General features: G+C 39.8%; 1 protein-coding gene across 3 annotated transcripts; it reads right to left on the reverse strand.

Annotated features, from left to right (window-relative positions):
• Positions 1 to 630: 630 nt before the first annotated feature.
• On the reverse strand, positions 631 to 24,814 carry hnrnpr.S (heterogeneous nuclear ribonucleoprotein R S homeolog). 3 transcript variants are annotated; one of them, XM_018247953.2, is made up of 10 exons: positions 24,620 to 24,814; positions 19,048 to 19,053; positions 17,633 to 17,721; positions 16,817 to 16,930; positions 16,511 to 16,687; positions 15,471 to 15,606; positions 14,772 to 15,022; positions 13,741 to 13,890; positions 2,909 to 3,030; positions 631 to 2,339 (listed from the first exon to the last, which is right to left on the reverse strand). In XM_018247953.2, exons 3-10 carry the CDS (start codon positions 17,711 to 17,713, stop codon positions 1,727 to 1,729), a joined length of 1,644 nt encoding a protein of 547 aa, XP_018103442.1. In that variant the 5' UTR covers positions 17,714 to 17,721; positions 19,048 to 19,053; positions 24,620 to 24,814; the 3' UTR covers positions 631 to 1,726. The 3 variants fall into 3 exon arrangements, with proteins under 3 accessions (XP_018103442.1, XP_018103441.1, XP_018103443.1); XM_018247952.2 differs by lacking the exon at positions 19,048 to 19,053; XM_018247954.2 differs by lacking the exon at positions 19,048 to 19,053 and having other exon boundaries at positions 14,772 to 14,977; positions 24,620 to 24,811.
• Positions 24,815 to 25,100: the final 286 nt, after the last annotated feature.

Consider the following 25,100-nt stretch of genomic DNA (forward strand, 5'->3'; position numbering starts at 1 on the left):
TTTGGAAACCCAAAATACTGTTAAAATCCTAAGAAAAATACTTTAGAACCAGAATGGGGGGGAAGTGATCTTTCCATAAAATGCTGGAAAGTACATTTAGGATTTCTGTACCAAGAGACAAAGTAGTGGAGCACTGTATTTGGGGAAAAAAGTGAAGTCTAATGTGGTATAGATGCTTACATCCAGTATCGTGAAAGCTATACCTTAATAACCATAACCTCAATAAACTGCTCTGCCAGCCTCGCTGATGCAGATCGACAGCAAAAGTTAGAAACCATATTTAAGATAGTTTAGCAGATATGATTAGACAAACCTTTATGGAGTTTTATGAGCCAGTTTGTTTTTAACAGAAATTATACCAAGTTAGCAAGAAATTGAATTCTTGCTTAATGTTAATTGTTTAGATATTCCCAGTCTGGTCTTCAAGACCATTTAAACCATTATTTGATTTGTAGGTGTGCATAGGGGAAATTAAAAATAGACAAATTATCAGAGCATTGAGAAATTTAAATCAATGGAAAACCCATTCTCAGTAAATTTGTAGATTGAGGTCATATGCATAAATATATATAAATTCTATACAATTTTATTTCAAATTTCAAACCATCTAAAAAATGCACATCAAGAACATTTGGAAACCAAGCGTGTTTAATGGATTTTTACAGTTTAGTTTAAAACCCACTTTCATAGCTTTATATCATGGTTTAAGTGTAGTTTTTTTCAGATTTGATCACTCACATATGCAGTTCAGACTTTTGTAAGTTTTGTTGCAAGAATCACAACTCCGTTTTTGCTTTTTTTTTTTTTTTTTTAATGATTCTTTTTCCTTCATGTATATATATTTTTTTGCAATAGGATTTTCTGGAGTTTTATTGAAATTGTACATGAACAGTAAATTTGTAAATACAATCACAGAACAAACGGTCAAGGATTTTGTTACCCAAGCCAAACGTGTTAGGCATATTTTTGCCTTCATGAAAAAAAAAAAAAAATACACAACTTCACCTAGTTCTAGGAATCCAAAATGCACAGTCATTTAATACATGAATCTTTAAAATATTTTTAGATTTTTTTTTTATTTTTTACTTAAGACAGCACTAGTGTTTAAATTTATATACAGCTTAATCCTGCAGAAGATACTCCAAATCCAAGGGGAAATTGTCAATACTGCATTCTGTCAAAATCATGATTGACATTGTCCAACAGCATTAAAACCCCTCTCAAAAAAAAAAAAATAAAAGTCTAAAACCACTAAAAACACTGAACTGGGAAGGGGTTGTAAGAAATGATTTTAAACAAATTGACTTAACAGCACAAAAACTTTGCAGTCCATGTTCAGAAGACAATGCCACAAAATTACTTCTCTAAATATAAGCAGACAAAACTTTCACAGGGGTGGAATGGGAAAGAAAAGAGCCCAACTACAGGATATGTGCTCCGTTTGCCGACTTATGCTCATAATACTCTCTCCAAATACCCATTCCCCATATCCAGAACACAAGGTTCAGAAATACTTTAAATACCGTAACTCTACCAGTGCGTTCCATTTGAATACCAACTGTAACAGAGCAATAAAGCTAAAACTAAGGTATATACAGCAGAATGAAGAAACACTGCCTATAAAAAAAAAAACCATAAAGGCAGAGTTCTAGAAACAGAAATATATATATGAATATATATTTAAGAGTGTGTGTATGTGTGTTCTGTCTGAAGAATATGCCCTTGCCTACTTCCACTGCTGCCCATAAGTATCCTGATAAAACTCCTGGTTGTCATTACTGTAACCATAGTTACCAGTATAATCACCACCTTGCTGCAATGGCTGCTGGGCGATAGGCTGTGTCCCCCAGTTCTGTTGATTGTTGGTCTGGCGGCGCTTTGAGTCTGGCTGGGTATAACCATCTGCCTTTCTTTTACCACCAACGTTTCCACCTCTGCTGCCACGGATGCCTCTTGGGTTCCGTCCTCGTGGCTGTTGCTGAGCAGGCCCTCCACGTCCACCACGGGACCCTCGAGGAGGACCCATGGGAGACCCTCTAGGAACATAGCTTGTTCGCCCTCCACGCTGAGGAGGAACAGATCTACCTCTGGGGGGTGGTGGTCCACCCCTCCCACCTCTACCTCCTCTTCCTCGCACAGGGTAGCCATCGTCATAGCCATAGTAGGGATCGTCATAACCCCCACGGTAGTCATGATAGTCATATGAATAGTAATCATCATAGTAATCTTCATATCCATAGTAATCTTGAGGAAAGGAATAGCCCCCTCTGCCTCCACGGCCTCGGCCTCTACCAGGAAGTGGCATACGAGGTGGGGGGTAATAGTAATAATCGTCATACCTAATGAATTAAAACAATAATTAGCATGCATAAATAGGCTAGCAATTAAACTACATAAAAATACACTCCTGTCAACACTTTTGAAACACTGCAAATTATTAAACTTAATTTGCTTCTTACAAGGAGTCTGCTTTTAAATAAAGACATATGCTGATTGCAGAACTGTCCCATCAAACCACCTGCGCAATTAAATATGGGGCAGGAGGGCTTATAAAACATTGGCCCCTTGGCCACTGATCCAAAACAATATTCTTCAGAAAGACCAACAAGTTGCTGATTTACCCCAATATCTTCCCATGTATAGGCACAATAAAAATAAAAATAAGTTAAAAGGAGAGACACAGAGGAAAGGAGCTTTAGGATACAGACTGATTTTTTTTTTTAATATTGCTACTTAAAGCCTTGTTCATTATTGGATTTTTTAATAAGATACATTGTAGTGAATGGTGAACTAGAAGTTCCTGGATTAGTTGATCAGGTGTAGGTATTGATCATAGCTTGATCATTCAAAATCTTTAACTTTGCTTCAGTTTAAAATGTTTCGCTAAAAAGAATCTCAATATACTCACGAACTTCCCCGAGAAGCCTGACGTGCTGCCTGACGTTCTTTCCTTTTTTTATCAGGTGGCTTAGCAAGAACTATTTCAATCTCTTCCCCCTCCAGTTCTGCTCCATTCATCTCATCCATGGCCTTTAAGCAAAAAAAAAAAAAAAAATTAATAGGCAGGATCATCACACAGACGCTATGCAATCAAACACTTCTATTTATTATATCTAAAACATTGCAATAAGGACTATACTCTCACAAGGCTTTCACCATACTAAATCGATCACAAATACTTTTTAAAAGTGAATATAAACTTTAAGAGATTGGTCAACTGAATACTCAATGCTACTATATTGCAAAAACAACGCAGCTAATAAGGTGGCCAAACGTTAGATATGGATTTACTACTTTACCTTGCTGGTGATTAGTACATCACAGGAGCACAAATTAAGTGTTACTTATTTACTTATTTATAAGGGGTTATTCACCTTCCAACATTTTTCAGTTCAGTTGTTTTCATATAGTTATACAGATATAAAAGACTTTTAAATTACAATATTTTCTATTTGTGACCGTTTTCCAATATTGAAGTTCCATATTTCATCTTTTAGGTCTCTCTAAATCAGCTCGTGGGGGGGCATTTTTCTCCCTGCTGATCAGAAGCATGGAGTTTAATGGCAGCTGATATAATAGTAATATTCCACAGATGCTGATGAGCAATGCATCAAGTAATGTATCAGTTCAGCTTCTGCACCAGACTACTGAGCTGCTAGAGTGAAAAACCAGAGATCAAAACCATTACAGCCTTTTGTCAATTACAAGTCTTGGTATTCCTATAATAATAATAAATAATATTTTCCTCAGATGTATAACCCTGTTCAGAAATTAAAGTTTACACTAAATTTGCGATAGAAAAATCAAGATTTTTTTTTAAAAAAAAAAAAAAAAAAATCTGCCTACATGTAACTAGATTTGTTTGTATGCACAGAAATATGTTTAAAATAGTGTGCATTAATGCAACACAGGGGTTGTCACACACACACACGTTTTTTGGAATGCAGCATTTTTTTCTATGGTCATGCAGCAGTTCTTTACAGGAGAACTGAACCCTAAAAATAAATATGGCTAAAAAAGCCATATATTATATACTGAACTTATTGCACCAGTCTAAAGTTTCAGCTTCTCAATAGCAGCAATGATTCAGGACTTCAAAGTTGTCACGGGGGGGTCACCATCTTGGAAAGTGTGTGACACATGCTCAGTGGGCTCTGAGCAGCTGTTGAGAAGCTAAGCTTAGGGGTAGTCGCAAATTTATCAAGCAGAAAATTAGGCTGGCCAGTAATTAAAAAAAAAAAAAAAAAAAAAGACTGCTACAGGGCTGATTATAGATTCTAATGCTAATTGTACTGGTTTCTGCGCTGCTATGTAGTATTTATCTGTATTAATTACTAATCAGCCTTATATTGTGACATTTATATTCTATTTCTACTGTATATTGTGAGTGGGTCCCTAAGCTCAGTAAATGATAGCAGTACAGAACATGTGCAGTGAATTAGCAGAAAAGAACATGGGGAGCTACATCTTTGGAGACACAGATCTTCCCTGCTAAAGGGCTATGGTTGCCTGGGCAGGTACAGAAGCTCAAAATTTAATGTACAAGTATGAGACCAGTTATCCAGAATGCTCAGTACCTGGGGTCTTCCAGATAAAGGATCTTTCTGTAATTTGGACCTTCTTGCCCAAAGTCTACTAGAAAATCATGTAAACAGTAAATAAACCCAATAGGCTGTTTTGCTTATAATAAGAATTAAATATAACTTCGTTTGGATCAAGTACAAGGTTTGTAAAAATTTGAATTATTTGGATAAAATGGAGTCTACGATTGCCTTTCCGTAATTTCTGGATAATGGATTTTCTGGATAACTGATCCCATAACTGACACCTATGATTAAGTGCCGGAGGCACCAGTGCAATGAACCAACACTAATAGTACTGGATCTAATAATACTCTCAACTACAATTACACCCACAAAACCGTGTTGTTAAAGGAACAGTAACACCAAAAAAATTAAAGTGTTCTAAAGTAATGAAAACATAATGTACTGTTGCCCTACACAGGTAAAACTGAACTGACTGCTTCAGAAACACTACTATAGTTCATATAAACAAGCTGCAGTGTAGCAATGGTGTAAATTGAAAAAAAAAAAAAAAAAGAAAAAAAAAGGGTATATGGCACAGGTTAAATAGTGGATAACAAATAACACCATTATGTTCTACAGAGCTCATCTGCTATCTGCTGTGTAATACGAGCCTTTTCTCCTTTGAAAGGCTGCTCCATTACTACACAGCAGCTTATTTATATAAATAATAGTAGTGTTTCTGAAGCAAACAGCAGTTTTACCAGTGCAGGGCAAAACTGCATTAGATTTGTATTACTTTCATTTTTTGATGTTACGGTTCCTTTAGAACTAGCATATTCTTAAGATATTTTTTGAAGTTACGGTTTTGGCTAATGAAGGTACAGTATAAGGAAGTTATTTGTGTCAGACCACATACTACAAGGGTGGCACAGTGAAAAGATTTTAAAAATTAAATGGTCTACAGTATTTACTAAATAAGGTGAATAAATAGGAAAAGTTTTCCCTCTTCTGACCACTATCTTCTGAAGAAAAAAAGAAAGAAGAAATTTTGTTTGCTTCTTTATATGGAAACTTAAATGAATGTAGAATGACAGAATTCCACCTTGCCAACAAGTCATTGGGGCACATTCTTGCACCAGCCAACTGTAAGAGAATGGACTTGGACCTAGAAACCAACTACAGTTCACTTATGAAGGTGTAGGTCAAAGAATAGGACTTCAGCATGTTGAAGTAGTACATGTCCTCAGTTGGAACAGTCGCTGCTGAGTTACAAGTATGTCTCTAGAAGCTACCACTAAAACTACCCATCATAAAACAAGTAAAATGGGATTTCCATGGGCATGGAGATGCATACTGAACAAGCAAATATACCCAGTGAAGTAATGAACAGCACTGCTAGTCTCATGGATTAGTCTTTGTTTGGTGGATTCTAGTAAAACCCAACTAGCAGTCAGGCTGGTTTCATTTAGACATAAAAAAATTTGGACATGTGACTTTTTTTTAAACCTAAGCTACTATGTTATTGCATGGATAAAGGTCCAAGAATATTTTAGACAGGGTTGGGCTACAATCCTTGGTTCTATTAAAAGCAAGCCAATAACAGGACAAGGAATGTCTAATTCACTGGGCAGGTGCCAATATGTTAGGCAACAACCACCCCGCACCCAGGGAAATAAAATGCTCACTTTTTCTCCAGGTCAGTGATCCTCTTAAAATGCACTGGCCTGGCGGTCCTTCTAATAAAGCATTATAGCCATTCACTAGGTGTATGCATAAGTCTGGCTAAAAAACAAGCTTTCTTGGAGAAATAATGGTAAGATGGCATATCACTGGCGTATCACTTAGAAAGATTCCCAGACTGGCACCTTCTACTACCTTGGGGGAGAAACGTAAATAAAAGTTAGTTCAATTTACTGGCAAATGCCAAATTCAGTGGGAGGTGCCAATATGTTAAATGTTTGAAAGCATATGTTTTGTTGATTTCCAAAAAAAGGGGGGAGGGGGGAGGGGAACAAAAGAAAAGGGAAGGGGAAGGGACGATCAAAAAATTACAACACAGTAAACATATACATTACAGTCCGTTGCACAAATCAGCATCATGTATCATACCGTAGATACACTGCAGGTAACCAACAAAAGCATTGAAGGGTGCACCCTGACACAGCTGCCTCTCCTTTTTAGGGATCCTGTTCTGGGTGAGAGTCTAACCAGGGGGACCATATTTTATCAAATTTAGAAGGACAACCTCTCGCTTCATATGTCAATTTGATGTTAACCAGTGACTCTCCCACCAGCGAGAGCCATTGCTGCACTGTGGGAGATTGGGGGGCCATCCATTTCAGTACTAGGGCCTTTTTAGCATAAAATAGTGCAGTTTTGATAAGCATTCTGGACCTGATTAGGGGGAGAAGGTCTTCAACAACCCCTAGTAGGCAAATTTCAGGCGTACAGGTACCGGGAAAGTCTAATTACCCATTCAGGTGGTTCGTTACATCAGCCCAATACTTAAAAATGTGTGGGCATTCCCATATGAGGTGGGCAAAGGTGGCGTTGGGGGATTTATATTTGGGGCAGCGTGCTTCACTGTTCCTCCCAAACTTCTGAAGTTTAACAGGGGTGAGATAAAGCTGGTGTATGGATTTAAATTGAATGAGTCGATCTTTGACAGATATTAAAAAGCCATAAAGGTCGTCCGTGACCTCATCCCACTTGTCGGAGTCCAGAGAAGGAATCATATTTTGCCATTTCTGCTGAGCTTTGAGGAAAGGGGCCGGTAGGCAAGCGAGTAGGGATTGATAGAGCCGAGACATCAGTTTCCCAGCTTGGGGGTCCCATAATACCTCTTCAAATTTCGGGCCATCGTATACGATTTGGAGTGTAAGGAATTGAGCTCTGAAGGCCTCTCTAAATTGCAAGTATCTAAACCAGTGTAACGCTGGCTGAGCAGTCAATAGTTTAAGTTGGTCCATAGTGGGGAATGTGAGGTCCATCAGTAGATCGCCCAGGGACCGAATGTGGTTTTGGGGCCAGAAAGAGAAGTCCTGTAAACCTCGCAGGTGTGGCAAATTTGAATTTCTCCACAGTGGTAAGTGAGGAGATCGTAGGGGGGTCTGTATTTTAAAAAGTTTGCACGCCATCGCCCATACTTTGCAGGGGGTAGAGATGGTAGTAGGGAGCGAGTCGTAGTCACCTACCCTCCTATAGGGGGCACTGCGAAGTGCCTCCAGCGAGCCAACTAGGGTACCCAGCAGTGAGCTGCTTGGGTTGTCTTCAGAGGGGTGGAACCATGCGTGGACATGATATAGCTGCCCTGCTAAGTAGTACAGTTGTAAGTGGGGGAGACCAAGGCCACCCCTAGTAGTGGGGGCTGTTAGAGCTTCCCATGAGATTCTGGGTGTCTTGTTAGCCCATAAGAACGGAAGCAATGCCGACATAACACTTTTGAAGAATGAAAGTGGGACATACACCGGAGAGTTCAATAGGGCATATAAGAATTTTGGTAGGTATATCATTTTGTACACATTTATCCGCCCCACATGGTTACAGGAAGTTTGGCCCATGTGGTGAGAGACTGCTTGAACCGGTTAAGTATGGGGTCAAGGTTATTCTCAGCAAAGTCAGCAACTTTCCCAGTAATATGAATACCCAGGTACTTAAAGCGGGTCACACACCTCAATCCCTTTATGGTGCCGGAATAAACTGGTAGAGGGTCAAGAGGAAGTAGCACGGATTTCTCCCTATTTATAGCCAAACCTGAATATCCCCGAAATTCTTCCAAAATACGGAGTGTTGTCTCTAACGACTCGTCACTATCTCCTAGAAACAACAACAGGTCATCTGCATAGAGAGCCAGCTTCTCCTCTCGGAGACCCAAGCGAAAGCCCCGGATGTTGGGAGATTGACGAATTCTCAACGCTAGGGGTTCTATAGCTAGAGCAAAGAGGAGAGGCGACAGAGGACACCCTTGCCGGGTGCCTCTAGATAAGGGAAAGGGTCTCGAGTTAAGGTTGTTGACTCTAACCTGGGCCGAGGGGGTTTTATACAACATTTGAACCCACTTGATGAAGTTAGGGCCAAAGCCAAATTTAGACATCGTTGCCCACAAATATTGCCACTCCACAGAGTCAAATGCTTTGGCTGAATCGATTGACACCACCACCCTCGACCCTTTGTTGTCATGGTCAATTTGAAGGTGTGTATGTAGCCGCCTAAGGTTTATCGCAGTGGATTTTTGGGGCATAAAGCCGGATTGGTCTGGGTGTATTATCGAAGTGATCACCTTAGCCAATCTCTTAGCCAGGATCTTTGCTATTACCTTCATGTCCGTATTTATGAGGGAGATAGGACGATAGGAGTCCCATTTTTCGGGGTCTTTCCCGTCCTTAAGTATAAGTGTTATAAGGGCTGAGTAAAAGGATTGAGGTAGTGCGCCCGTCTCCATTGCATCTGCAAGTGTACTACAGAAATTATTGAGCAGAGTGTCACCTTGTGCCTTGTACCAAGCAGGGGGGAGTCCATCCGGACCTGGGGTCTTCCCTGAGGGGAGACCCGTTATAGCTTCCTGCACCTCCTGTCGAGTGACTGGACCATCTAAGTAAGCAGCCTCTAGGGGTGATAAGAGTGGGGAACTCTAGGGACGCTAGGTAGTGATGTAGTTGCTGGGGGGTGGCATTGTTGCGGGAGGTATAGAGGTCAGAGTAAAACTCACCCATGGCATTGGCAATATCAGAGTGATCAGTTATGGAGTCGCCCCTGGGACCCTGTATTCTAGGGATTGTCGTAGGTGAACGGTGAGGATGGGAGAGATATGCCAGGAGCTTGCCGCTCTATCGGCTTGTTCATATACTCTCTGGTTAGAATACAGGAGTTTCTTTTGAGTTAACTTAGTTTGGACTAATTCCAGGGATTGCTGGCTCTGCGTGAGCCCAACATAATTGACATCAGTCGGGTCGGATGCATATGCTGCCTCCGCTTGGGAAAATTTGGTAGTTGCCTCTGCCACCTTTTCCTAGCCGATGATATGGCATTAATCAGGGTACCTCGAGCCACCGCTTTAGAGGCATCCCAGAGAACATTTGTGGAGGCCGAACCAGTGTTACTATCCCAGTAATTGGCATATTCTGCCTGACTTTGTTCCAACACTTCTGGGTTTGAGAGCCAGAGTGGACTAAGGCGCCAACATCTATGTGTTTTCCCCATGCCCTCACGTAGGGTGAGCGCAAGGGGGGGAGTGGTCCGAAAAAGCTCTCTGTAAGTACTCCACCTGTTGGACAAATTGAGTAAAATCTTGGGTGCACACTGCCATATCTATTCTGGAAAGTGTTTTGTGGGTGGCACGAGTACTGTAATGTGGTGGGGTGTTTCCATCTCCATAACTCTAGGAGCCCCATGTTGTTCACCCAGTCATTCAGTAAGGGAGAGTGGGCAGAGGAGAGTCCCAATCTGTCTTTATGGACATCCAGAGTAGCATTGAAATCACCTAGTAGGCATATAGGGACAGAGGGAAAACTGGCCAATACAGTGAATATATGTTCCAACAGAGTTAGAGAGAATGGGGGTGGTACATACAAGTTTACCAATATCATTTCTTGATAGAAAAAATTACAGTGCAAAATAATGTATCTACCATAATGGTCCGTCCGAATGGACAGTAGCTCAAATGGCATGTTTTTCCGTACCAATACAGACACACCACTAGAGTAACATGAGTACGTGGCATGGTAAGCGTGGGCCACCCAACGTTTTTTGAGAGCTAGGATTTTCTGTCCCATTAAGTGCGTCTCCTGGAGAAGTAGAACTGAGGGGTTAAAGCGCTTGATATAGTCAAAAAGTGCTGCACGCTTAAATTTAGAGTTCAAGCCCCTAGTGTTCCAAGAAATGATTGTGGGGGAACTCATGATGGAGGTGTGCCTATATGAGTATCAGGAACAGGAGCAGTGAATTCGGGCCAAAGTAGAGGCTGCATACAGAAATTAAGCATCATAAATGTGGTTGCAGTGCATGGCATAGTTAGGTTAAACAACAGACATGTAACTTGAACAGTATAACAAGCAGTCACCAGCTGAGGAGCCAGTTTCTGCACACCCTGTCTACCCCCCAAACTTGGGTAGACCTGTACCCTAAACATAGAAAGCAAACCGTTAAACTTTTAGCAGGAGGAGTAAGAAGTTCAGCGAACTGGTGTAGTTCCTGAGCCGCCCAAAAGAGAGGGCTCCCTGCTGCTGTGTGAAGGCAACCATATCCCAAACATACGGGAGGGTAGGTCAGCCATGTTCCCAAAAGCTTCCTTAGTAAAACCAACAAGCCATTGGAACCTCAGGAGAAAATAATGAAGTCTCGGGAAAGAAAAGCAGTCACAGGATAATTAGTTCCTCCGAACAGCAAAACAATTGTAATTCCAAGTGTGGCAACATACGTAGAACTGCAGCGATTGAGCAGTGAGGCCCGTCCTCCTGAGAGTGGAATAACTGCAGTGCGTCTACAGACAAATCGCTGAGCATGGGGGGGTCCCGGCCAACGCCAGGTTATGGTCTACGGAGCATTCCCCTCATCAGGGTCGTTGGGGGGGGGGCGTCCCGCCTGCCCCTGCCATCCAGCCACTTATCCGCATCAGCAGAGATGGTAAAGAAATGCGTGGAGTTGCCCGCCACTATGCGCAGCTTCGCAGGGAACAGCATGGAGTATACCAGCCCCGCCGATCGGAGACGTCTCTTTACCCCCAGGAATGACGCCCGTTGCTTTTGTACCGCGATGGAATAGTCAGGATAAAGCGATATGGCGGCACCATCGTGTGTAATTTGCCCCTTTTTCCGGGCAGCAAGCAGTGGTGCGTCACGATCTTTGTAATTAAGGAAGCGCATTATTAGCGGTCTGGGTGGGGCACCTGGGGGTAGCGGTCGAGTGGGTACTCGGTGGGCTCTTTCAATAGTTAGTAGCGGGGAGAAGGGGTCCAGGCCAAAGGTGGATTTAAGCCAGCCTTCCATGAAGGCTTCTGGGGATCTCCCTTCCACCCCTTCTGGCAGCCCGACTAACCTCACATTGTTGCGCCGCAAACGATTCTCTAAGTCGTCAGTCTTGGTCGCCATTTCGGCGAGCTGAGAGTGGATGCGGGCTATGTCTGAAGGCAGGGGTGCAGTGGTGTCTTCCAGCCGGGAAACACGCTGCTCAACTTCGGTAGTGCGTTCGCGTAGCTTTTGAAGATCCTGGCGAATAAGGGAGACATCAATGGTAATAGCATCCAGTTGTGTCGTGGTATTCGCATGTGCCAACCTTATCGCTTCCAAGATCTCCTTGTTGGATGGTTCCGCATCCGCATCGTGGTCTGTGGCGGGATCTTGGGACGGGGCGGTTGCGGCCTGCTCAGGCTCCGTTCCAGAGCTTTTGGCTTGCTGCGATGGTTGCAAGTAACGATCGAGCTTTGAGCTCGGCTGCCTGTTAACCGGATTTGCCCATAATCGAGTCCCCCACTTGTCAACTTGAAAATGCAGGTAGAAAAACCTGGTTGCCTGAGTCACAACGTGCAGGATAGGTAAAGGATGGGACTCGTAGCAGGGAGCTCCTCAGAACGCGTGCTTTCAGGTCGCCATCTTGGCTCCGCCTCGCCAATATGTTAAATGTACCTCGTCCTTTAACATTATAGTGTGTACAGAAATTCTTTACAATTGCATAATGGGAAAATCAGTCCTGTTTCAACCCAGTAAAGCCCAATGCACAAAACAAGAGTTATACAGAACTGGATTGCCGAGATGAGAGTTGATGATAAGTGGCCTCCAAAGAGCCCTGACCTTGACACAACTTCACACCAGTAATTAGGCAAACTTTTTCACTCATAACTATTGAACAATTGTTAAATAAAATGACTGCCAGCGAAGACTTGTCACATGGACATCAGTGACCAAAAACATTAGTGCCTGGCAGAACAGAAAAAAATCCAGTGGACAGCCTTATTAATAACCTTGGTTTTTTAAATGAGATATTGCACAGGAAGATGTATTAGAGCTCACTATTAAAATCACCAGACAGCATGTCTCTCTACATGCAAGATTTGTGCAAAAGGCAGTTATTTGTTAGATTTTGTTTGTACTAGAATCAGTTATTTGAGTGAGCTCTAATTCACCTGCTAGGAAAGGAAGCCCCCCTATAACATATATTGGATCAGTCATCTGACAGCCAACTGCGCAATGAAGAGAGAATGAAGAGAAACAGATGCCGAGAGAGGAATAGTGAAGATAAACTTGATTTCAGAAAATGCAGAATTTTTTATTGATTGTATTTAGAAAGTTTCTTACTTCAGTATGAGGAAGCTAATGTTACATTTTAATTTTCGCCATAGTTCCCCTTTAAATACCTACCACTCTGGTTAAGGTTAACAGTAAGGCTGCGGTATCCCCTTAACCACTTAGAGCGGGTTAGAGCAGTAAAAATGATTTCTGCCACCTCCCTCAGGAATTTTGGATGTTGGCTCATTAGCATGCTCAGTTCTTCTCAGGTCAGATTACTAAACACGCCCTCCAATCTAACCGCCAATGAAGGGATAGCATTGCTGGCTCCAATGTAAACTAGCTGTCTGATCCTATTTTTCTCTTCTAACCACCTCTCCTGAGCTCAGATTAACCATTTCAGGGCTCAAACCCAGAAACACTTTTTATCAAAGTATGTTGTGCCTGTGTAAACCTCTGCATTCCATGAACTTTACAGCATACATGTCCTGTTTGCAGATGTCAGTGTTAACGATGAAGTGTCATAAGACAAATGGCTGCCGGGTGAAAGCTGCTATTTTTTTGGGGAAAATTTGATGGTACTGGGAAATGGAGGGGGTATATGCAGTACAAATGATGTGGCTTAGGTAGGGAAAATATGCCCAACTTACATAAATGGTAGGAAAATGTAGGCTTTAAATGTCCTTTATCTCTGTACAAAAAAAATCTAATATACCTTTCATAGTGGTACAACAGATATGTACAACATTATACTTTACACGGTCTGCAAAGCAGCTCATTTTACACCTGTCTCACTGCTCACAATATCTCAAGTCAAGCCCCAAATGTATCCCCATTGCCCTAAAACCCCATCAATCTACTGGGAACAAGTAAAAGGCAGAGACATGGTTGCCATGGTAACCAAATATATAACTAATTAAGCAATAGCAAAAGATAATGTAAAAAAAAAAAATCCTCATTAAAATCACCTGCTTAAAACAGATATTTAGGCTTACCCTCACTGCAGCATCTCTTTCATCAAAGTGCACAAAGGCATAATCTTTCAGTTTTTTCACACGCTCCAGCTTTCCAAAGACAGAGAAAGCTTTTTCCAGAATCTCTTCAGTCACAGTGGAGGAAAGATTTCTTACAAAGAGAACTTTAACCTGGCAAAGACAACAGTGATTGAGATTGGTAATCAATCTACACTACATGCAGATTCTTTTTAGGAAGCATGCAATGTAAACATTGTAATTTAGAAATAAAATGTACACCATAAAATCATGACAGAATCCCTTTAAAGTAAGTACATTTTACATAGTTTTCCTGGATTTCACATAAAATTGTCCTGACGTTCTCAAAAATTTCTGTTTGTGCTCTATAAATGTTATTAGTGGAATTAAGAGGGTTAAAATACTAACCAGATGCATATTTTGCCATGGCTCAGTCTCTAAATTGGCAATTTCAGTTTGTTTGCATTTCGTAACAGTCATGCATAAATCAACTGCTTTAGTTTGGGCTTCTGAGTGTGGTTCTTGCACATGCAACCCACACAGTGTAATATTTATGTTGCACTGATTAACCCTGGTTATTAACACAGTAAATATTGAACTTTAAAGTAAAGTCTTTTTGTGCTTGTATGCTTTCAGTACTTTAAGAATGAACTGTTAAACACATTTGCCTATATTCTGCTGAATAAAAAGCTAAATAACTCAACCCCCCCAAATAAAAAATTTAAACCAAATGCAAATGGTCTCAGAATATAACTCTCTACATCATACTAAAAATTTAAAAAGATAACTAGCCCCTTTAAAATGTGTCCCACTGACTGCAAATACGGTTATTTAAATGGATTTCACTTTTCTTTACTCTAACTGTACTTTTTCATGTAAAAGGGCATGTGGACATTATTAAAGTGGGGGTGGAAAAAACTGATACAGAATGTTTCCCTAAAACTGAGGTTATATCAAGCAATAGCAAAGAAATCCAGTAATAACACATTTGACCATAAAAAGATATACAAACTATCACAAAGCAGAACTCTTACCTTTGCCATTATTTCTGGATCAGGTTCCTCAACAGGATCTGCCCACTCCACTGTCACAACATTGCCCCACACCTTCACCTTGCCACTCATCAGCCGGCGTCGGGCCTGAGCTGCAGTTTTATGATCTTCATATTCCAGAAAGCAGAAGCCACGGTTTTTCTTTTTATCGTCTGGTTGGTGGTAGAGGATCACATCCAGCAAGCCCTCTGGAATGTCAACACAAAAATCCTGTTCAACAGAAATGCTGCCAACTAGCGATAAACAGAATTATTTTAATATAGAAGCCAATGGGTGGAAAAAAAAAAAATTGATGTGTCAAAAAAAAAAAAAAAATGTTGCAAATAGATGGGTTAGATTCGCCCATCGCTAATGCCTACATATTGCTATGTTTAGCTTCTATGTTATCAGTGAACAGTATTCCGATTCCTAGATAACACTCCCTGTACCCAATAGAGCTTTATAATTCACCCCCCCCAAAACCCTACATAATGAATTCTAATTTTCCCCTATGCATCTGTGTAATAATACATGTCTTTTCATTCATATAGTACTAATACAGCTTGTAGAGTATATTTTTTCTTTATAAGCAATAAAACACTCGAATCTCTAAAAAATAAACTTTGTTGTGTGGTAACAGAAAACTTCCCAGCAGTGCAAACAAAATCAAGAAGCATTGTTTAAGAACTGTTTTAACATTACCTGTAACTTTGCTAAACTCTTCCAGAATATTCTCTTTAGTTTTGTTTTTTGGAATGGACCCAACAAACAGTCTGTTGTTAGCCACAGAAATGCAAACGCCGATGTGTTTGCCTGTCCGAATTTCATAGTTGTCGCACTTAATGCAAACCAAGAAAAGATGTGAGCATTAAGCATATTTTGAAAAATACATAGAAGAAACCAAAATCATATAGAATAAAATAAATAAATTGACCACAGCGGCCAACATGCACAGTCTAGAGCAGTGATCCCCAACCAGTAGCTCGTGAGCAACATGTTGCTCTCCAACCCCTTGGATGTTGCTCTCAGGTTCCTCAAAGCAGGTACTTGTTTTTAAAATCCAAGCTTCAAAGCAAGTTTTAATTGCATAAAACTTAGTATAGTGCCTGAGTACAGCCTCTTGTAGGCTGCCAGTCCACATAGGGGCTACCAAATAGCCAATCATAGCCCTTAATTTGGCACCCCCAAGGGCCTTTTTATGCTTATGTTGCTCCCCAACTCTTTTTACATTTGAATGTGGCTCACGGGTTAAAAGGGTTGGGGACCCCTGGTCTAGAGCATCAAGTGGCATTTAGGAAATTGCTAATGACTTGCAGACTGCACATGAGCATTTAAAGAAGTGGTTCACCTTTAAGTTAACCTTTAGTATGTTATAGAATAGTCAATTCTAAGCAACCTTTCAATTGGTCTTCATTATTTTTTATAGTTTAATTATTTGCATCCTTCTAAATCTTTCCAGATGGGGGTCACTGACCCCATATAAAAAGCAAACTTGCTACCTTTTATTAATCATCTTTCTATTCATATTCCAGTCTTTAATTTAGTTTGCTAGGGTAATGTGAACATTAACATTGCCATTTCTTTAAAAGCTACATATGAGCACGCTTATAAATAAAAAAAGAAAAATAATGAAAGAAGTGAAAGACAGTATATTACGGGCAGAAACATTTTTAAGAAATTTTATTCAAAGCACAAAAACAGAACACTGGAAAAACCAAACACAGAAAATTCAAAATACTAACCAATTTAACAGCTTCCTGTGCAGCTTCTTTATTACAGAAAGTTATGAAGGCGTAGCCTCGATTCTGCCCAGAAAGAGGATCCATCATAAGTCGAAGATCCCAGATGGGACCTGCTTTCTCAAAAAGGGGCACAAGCTCATCTTCAAACAAGTCTCTTGGTATTTTACCCACAAAAACCTTTACAAATCAGAAAGAGACCAGTAAGGTTACAATTGAAGTAAATAGTACACACAAGAAATGCAGAACATCTGTCAAAATGCTATAAAACATGTAAATGCAGTTTCCGATAATGACCTAGACACAGACCTCTGTACCAATCCCAGGCTGAGCGCCTGAAGACACCGATTCTGGAGGAGGACCACCATACTTTCTCTGTCCTGTTGTAACATCTAGAGTGTATCCTGTTCTTTCCAATAAAGCCTGCAGTATAGAAAAGAATGCATACAAAAGTTAACAAAGACCAAAAGATTTTTGGATACAGATGTTAGTAAAGCTCATCTGAAAGCTGGAAATAAGATAAGGAAGAATTATAACTAACCATAAGAAATTAAATCCAACTGAAATTAAATAAATATTATATATATTATATATATATATATATATATATTATATATTATATATATATATATATATATATATATATATATATATATATATATATATATATATATATATATATATATATATATATATATATATATATATATATATATTAAATATCTATATATATATATATATATTAAATATACAATAGCACATATTCACGAAAGAGGTACCAATTATTTCTTGGATAAACATGCAACACAAAGAGGCATATACGGTATAGTCAAAAGAAAATGACAATTCTTTACAAAATCCTTTGATTCTTCTGTGTAAACAGTGGCATTTTGCAAACTAGTGTTTTTATAATGTTTCCTAAAAATATTAGCAAGTAAGCTTTCTAAAAGCACACTGTCACAAACTCTTTTTAGTAAGTTGTTTGGCACCCTCTTTCATCTCTTCACATTACTGTTCTGGAACATAGACATGCAGCAGGGAAAGTAGGGTGGTCAATGGCATGATCTTATACAATAACGGGTTTAAGGAGGCTAAAACCACTGGTCGGAAATTGCAATACATTACCTTGATCTGTGCTTCATCTGGTGCCTTGGCGCTTTCCGGTGTTTTATTCCCCTGCTTCTCCCTTGGCCTGGAGTTTTTCATGACTAGTTCTGGAAAAAAAAATATAGAATTACAAAGAATAAAAAATATAGATTCTTGTTAAAAGTAGAAGAGCAAGTCTGCTTAAAATGTTAAAATCAAGTGAATTAAGGACCAGCTTACTATTCTAAACACCGGAAGTCTTTTTTCTCAAATGTGTAATTTACATATTCTTAGATTGTTACAGAATAGCCTATTCTTGCAATTGATCATATTGATTTTTTTCTCTCTCAAATTATTTGCCTCTTCATATGAGGGTCGCTGCCCTCTGCAGCCAAAAAACTACTGGTATGCATGGCTAGTATATGCATTTTCTACACCAGTCTCTTATTGAAATGACTTCCTGCTTGATAGTGTAAATTAACCCTTGAAACAGATTGCCGATGAAATTACAAACTGGAGAACTCAACAGAAGCTAAATAAAAATTCTCAAACCTGGCCAAATGAACTGACCAATATCCATGAAACAAAGATAGTCAGGATCCTAATACAAAGCTTTTTGTGTGGTTATATTAGGACCAGTATGTCTGAACACAAAGATATTTTAGATGGAACACAATCAGAGACTGTGGGCAGAATAAGTTAAAAATTACCAACTTCAATCAAAACTGGCTGACTTTATCTAGAGGTGTATGGCCAGGTTATAGCATTGCATTAGTGACTGTGAAAACAGTTAGGGGCATCAGTATAAACATGTTTCATTGCACTAACTACACGGTTTCCCTTACAAGTTTACTTATAAAAGCACAAAGAGACAGAACAGAGTTCCTATTTGCATGGGGCCGAAATTCAGTCTGACAGTAACCTTGAAGAAGCTAAATTTGAGGTAGAATTAACTGCACCACCAATATTTTTTTAACTTTTTTTATAATAAATTTTCTATAAAAATTACAAAGATTTAACATATCTGAAAAAATAAAATGAAAAATAAGAGTATGTTATGTTCATACAAGAATGAGATATGGTTTATATTAAATTGTTGATCAGCAAAAAGTCCTAAATTAAATAAATAATACAGGTAGGGGACCTGTTATCAAGAATGCTTGTGACCTGGTGTTTTGCAAATAAGGGAGCTTTCTGTAATTTGGATCTCAATACCTTAAGTCTACAAAATAAAACAGTTAAACATTAATTTAACCCAATAGGATTGTTTTGCCTCCAATAAAGGTTTATTATATCTAATTTGGGATCAAGTTCAAGGTGCCATTTTACAGAGAAAAGGAAATCATTTTTAAAAAAAATGTAATTATTTGATAACAATTGAGTCTGTGGCTAATGGTCTTCCTGTAATTTGCATCTTTCTGGATAACTGGTTTTTCAGACAACAGATCCCATACCAGAATCTGAAAAATAAAATAACGCTTTAAGTTAAAAATAATTTCAACACACCCTTGTTCAAACATACACAAACAACAATCTAACAAAAGCCTTTCTCTGGCTGAACATTGCAAGCATATTACAGACCACAATCAATATATCAGTATCCAGCCTTCTCTACCTGGTACACAGACAATACGTAGAACATGTAGTTGATTCAAATTCCTGTGGCATAATGTGAGCCCACAACTATGTATGTTAGAACAACAATGTTGATTTATGGACACATCAGTAATGCCAACGTCATACATTCATTCTTTTATCATAACGGAATCTTAAATGCTTCAGTTAGCCCTCAGTTTCCAAATAATACCCATACAGAGTCAGATCGGCCAACCAGCATACTGGGAAAAAAATCCCAGTGGGCTTAGCCACCCACTGCTTGAAACAGTTTCTCTTCTTTAGAAGTAGACGAAATATTGCATGTGCTCCCCAGTGGAATGCAAACAGAGGGATGCACTGCAAGACAAACAGCATTGGTGTACTGGGGAAAAAAAAAAATTAAACCTTTGTGGTATTCCACTTTCTAGTAAGGTAATGCTTTTAAGCTAGCCATTGTCTACAGTGATCTTACTGGCATGTGTGTGGTTAATGTGCTCCTAATCCTAACATTTTTGGGCTGCTCCGCGTACCCATCCTTAGGCAGAAGCTGTGCCTGTCAGTGCAGCTATAAGGAGCTACATATGAGACTGGATGCTTCTCTCAGCCTGCCTAAAAATTGCAAGCGGACAACACTGGAGCAAACACTGTGTGACCAGGCCCGGAGTCTACATTTACACAAACACAACACCAAGGATATTTAGACATATCCAAAGCCTCTAGTTTTATAAGCAGAGATTATTTGCACTACATTTTGCAAAAGTGGGTGTTTCACTATAGACTATCTAGCTATTCATGCTCTATATGGCAAACCATTTATGTGTTAGGGCCTTATCTCTCCAATTGACTCCCAATTCAAAGAGGCATTTGACAAGGATAAGTCAGTATAATGAATGCACTATACCCAATAAGTGTCTATATTGGTTGTAATCATAAACAAGATTTCTGCTGGTTATCTACCATACTGCCTTGCCAAATTTGGGGGATGTACGGCACTGTTCTCACACTGTCAGATGATCAGTGATGACATATATATGATTACAAAATGACAGCTCTGTGCAATATAATATATTATAAAATGTAATATATTCTAATATGTATAGGTCAATTTAGAAATAGTATTTAATAGGTCATTTGTGATATAAACTCTGTTCTGAACCCAATAGTTTTCCTTTCAATCGCTTTAATAAAAAGAACAGCTAGTAAGGAAGCAGCTATTCTCTAAGCCCTTTGTAGTCTATTCTGTACTACACTTCAAATCTGGCAATCATTTTATATTTGGAAACATTGCCAGCCTTAAATGGACATTCTTTGCTATTCTTAAATTCTAATTTAACTTGTAAATAGTAACATCAGACGGAGTTTTGACCACTATTTACCACCAAAAAATGAAAAAACAGCAAAGTACTCTTCACCTTTGCCAATATTAATCTATTAGATATTGTAAGCATGAAACATACATAGAGGTGACAGCTAGACCTCTGTTCAAAATGCTCTTAATGGAGGTCTGTGTTAACAAAAGTGGCAGAGCATTTCACATTAATATAGGATAATACAGTGGTAACACACGAAGAGGGACTTTTTGGCTGTTTTTGGTCCGATTACAGTGGTGGTCAATATACCCAATGTGATAGTAGCTCAACAAGCCAATCAGCAAGGCATTGTAAATGTACAATGTGGCATTGTGCATTTGGGTTTTGTGGAGCACTGCTTTAAACTCATACCTCACCTATTATTTATGCCTCCAAGATTCGTTTAAATTGGGCATGTTGTTGCAATCTTGCAGAAATCGAATTCTTACTGCATAAGTTCACAGCTGATTGTTGCATCAATCCAGTACTTAACCCAATGCTGTGAACTGATGCAACAGCTGCTGGCTCATATCTTATAGTGCAGATGCCAATAATAAGATTTCTGCACAATTGCAACAACATGCCCAACTTAAACAAATCTTGGAGTCATAAATAAGAAGTGAGCTATGAGTTTAAAGCAGTGCTCCACAAAACCCAAATGCACAATGCCACATTTAGTCAATCGAGAGTAGAGCTGGGCAATAAAAAGTGGCATAAAACACAAAGAAGAGGTATAATTAATAAGTAGAGGATAGCATTAGGTGGATTAGGAAAATTCTCGTATGCCCCACTGAAATAGAACCTCAGAACCTTAACAGAGCACTGATTGTTAAAGAGCAAGTTGCCTAGAGACAAGAGTATCCCCTTGCTCGAGAGTCTGGTTACCATGCCAACATCAATCTGCACAAAAATGCATTTAGTCAACAAGCACATTTGTCTGAGGTTTTACTGATTTTTCTGATTTTAGACAGCACTCAAATATAAAATTATATTTCCACATTTTGCTGCGCAGTGAAATTGTTTATTTTTTCTTGTTTATTTCGTGATGGTCTGTGTGCTGCCTCAGATCACCTGACCAGAAATACTGCAGCTCTAAAGCTGGCCATAGACGCAACGATCCGATCGTACGAATCGTGGATTCGTACGATTTTCGGACTGTGTGTGGAGAATCCTGACATTTTTCGTCCGGCGGAGATCGGTCGATCAGACAGGTTAGAAAATTTCTGTCGCCTGCCGATAATATCGCAAAAAGACATTTTGCCACCCCTAAAGTTCCAGTGCTTCTGCACATGCCCAGTGACAGGCATTCAATCATTCATTTGGATATCATTAATTCTACTGAAAATGAATATGGATGGCAAGTGCATCCACAGTAACACTAATTGCCATTCACTACAGTTCGACTTCCTCTCCCATTGCTGCCAATCTTTTCATAAGCATTTTACCCAGTGATTGGAAAAGCACTACATAGTAATTTAAACAGCAGGGAAATAAATGCTACATTCTAAAATGTTCTTAATGGCTATGGCATACATGGGGTTTTAACTACCATGATTCTTCCTGAGAGTACAGTGCTTGTCAAAGCCCCATGCACACTTTTTCCCCAGAATGTCAACGCTTCCCATTAAAAAAAGACTTTGCCTATGACAATGCTAACAAACACTCATATCGGCATCCCAAAGTGGATCCCCACCAATAGCCATCAACATCTGCCATAAACAGTGATAGCTTTCAATGGGCAATGAAATCAAAATCATGAATACTAGACATTCAATCCGAATGATAACATAATCAGAAGTCCATAACACCAAACATCGTCGTGAGGGTAGACTGATTAGTCTGAGAACAGATCAATTTTAAACTAGAAATACGGGTATGCCATTTCAGAGTGCTACTGAAATATTCAATTATTTATGACTATTTTCTATGCAATATGTCCATACACTGAAGTTGAATCTTATTGGATTTTTTTATGTTTAAAGGTGAACTAACGCTTACTAAAGAAGTAGGGTAGAAATAATGTGCATTATGTCTTGGGGTTCTTTAGAAAGCTAAAAAAAAAATAGTTGCTTAACAGACACCCCCTTTTTACTTGGGGGTTACCAAAATTAGGCATCCCCAAGTGATCACATGTACTTACCCGACAACCTGGGCCGGTGCACCTATTACCAGAAAATTACACCAGCCCGGGATTCTTCTAGCGAGCACCACAGAGCAATCGTATTCTGGCTTTTTTCTCGCGGCTGTGATGCACAGTATCGCGAAAAAGCCAAACTTTAACGAAAATTTTGGCTATTTTTTTCTACTGCAAATGTGTCTGCCCAGGGAAATGTGAAGATAGAAGAAGCCGGAAGATAATAGCCCCGTGATGTTCAAAGGAAGACTCTCAGGCCGGTACAGTTTACTCCTAATAGGTGCACCAGCCTGGGGTTTTAGGTAAGTGCATGCAATCACTTGGGGGGTGTCTAACTTTTGGCATTCCAAGTAAACATACCTTTTCCTTCAACGTTACAAAAAGACACATTCAGAAAATCACTTTCCACGGAGGCGGAGAGAAACATAAGCATGCAAAAGTGCCAATTATGGGCTGTGATTGACTATTGGTAGACCCTATGTGGACTGGCAGACTACAGAATGCTCTGTTTGGCAATACACCCTTTTTTTATGCAACGAAAACTTGCCTCTAAGCCTGGAATTCAAAAACAAGCAACAGCTCTGAGGCCACTGGGAGCAACTGGTTGGGGACCACTGGCATAAGTTTAATCACAATACAAAAAAGTTACTGAAGCAAAAAAAAATAAAAAACATTCATTCTATCACATCATTTAAATTGCTACTAAATACTCAATTACTGTACAATTGGAAATTGACACATTTGTGAGTGCCAAGTGAGATGAGAAACTAAACAGAGTTGCCAGGTTGGCGGTTTTCCAGCCAGATTGGGCTATTAATTTAAAGCCCAGGCAGGTTTTGGAAGTACAAACTAGCCAAGGTATGGATTTGGGCTACTTTTTGGGCCTTTGGCTGGTTTGTACTTTGGAAACCAGCCAAGATAATGTGCCAAGCCTGTCTCCTCTCCCTATGCATGTTGTGTAATGTAGTTTTTGCTTAACAATTTGGCAAGCTTAATTTAAGACTACAATACCCAGCATGCAATGGGAAGTCAGGAGTTACAAGATTTTGGGCTCTATACCCCACATTCCTGTCCCATTTAACATTTCCTTTCCTCAATTTTGGGGCAAAAATCTGTTGGCCACCAAAATGTCCAGAGGTTGACCTGTTTCACCAATATTTATTGAAATTGTATATGAATTAGGGCCTTATGGGGCCCTTATACCGCCTGGGCTCCCTCTGTAGTTACACCCATTACTTTTTTTTCCACTGCATATATTGTGCTATTTTTGGGCTGCTTTTGAAGTGCAGCTTGGCTAGTTTTGGGCTGGTTTTGTAGCCGTTTTGAAAATTAGACACTTTGCAACCCTGAAACTGTGGCTCTTTGGCTGCTGCAAACCCCCATAACAAAGCTCCTGCCAACAAGAAAAGAAAAACAACTATTTTCAATGATTCTGGTTGGCCTTACATAAGATGACACAATATGAAATCTAGGTAGGAGTATATGCACTAAATAGTAAGCAATGAGTTTACTACGAGATGGTGCTATGACTGCAATTCAGCACCATGTCATGGACCTCTCTCCATAGCGATTGTAGAACACAAGAGCTGCTGCACGCCTCAAATGCCGGACAAATTCCATCAAACCAGTCACAATTAACATCAATTCATTCCCTGGTTTCCCAATATGCAATTTCTCAGGGAACAAAACCGACATTTATAGAAGCCAAAAAGAACTACAAGTAGTCGCATTGTGCCTTGTTTTTCAGTGATTTTATTAAGGCCTGACAAACAGCGTTCCAGTCGAATATATACCCAACTGTTCACACACCCCAATAAAGGGACGAGAACAATGGCGGCGCAGGTAGCCGCACTTGGCTGCTATACAGGTCGGAACATTACAGCTTTGCGGAAAATCAAACCGGATACTCAGGCGCCTACACATGAAGAGCATGAAAAGCCTACTCACCTGCAGAGCTAAAGCCCTCGCGCCCCACGTCCACTGTTCCACTAAGCGAGTAAAATGGCGCGCCTCACAGACTGCGAACCACCGCCTTCTCTATCCCTGCTAAGCCAATCAACAATAAAACCGCGGGGTCCACAGCACCAGCTACCAAGGACTAGCCTATTGCGGGTAGGAGGGGACGAATGAACGGGGGGGATGGTGTTAAAGCTCAGCCAATCAGGAAGCGGAGTATATAAGAGGTCACGGCAGACTTTTAAAAGGAGCGGTCCTGATTGGTGATTGTGACAGAGATTGTAGCTAATGAAATTGCTGCCCATGGGTTGGCGAAGGATGGAAGGGAATGGGACGTGCAGTACCTCAGGATGAAAGACAATGCAGCTAGGCTTGCGTTCGACAAGCTATTGTTCGGGTCGACTTTTATATAGGTGATATATATAAATATATATATACCACACATATAAAACAAGCATTCTATCTATATATG

Source organism: Xenopus laevis, chromosome 2S, assembly GCF_017654675.1.
Source record: "Xenopus laevis strain J_2021 chromosome 2S, Xenopus_laevis_v10.1, whole genome shotgun sequence".
NCBI lineage: Eukaryota > Metazoa > Chordata > Amphibia > Anura > Pipidae > Xenopus > Xenopus laevis.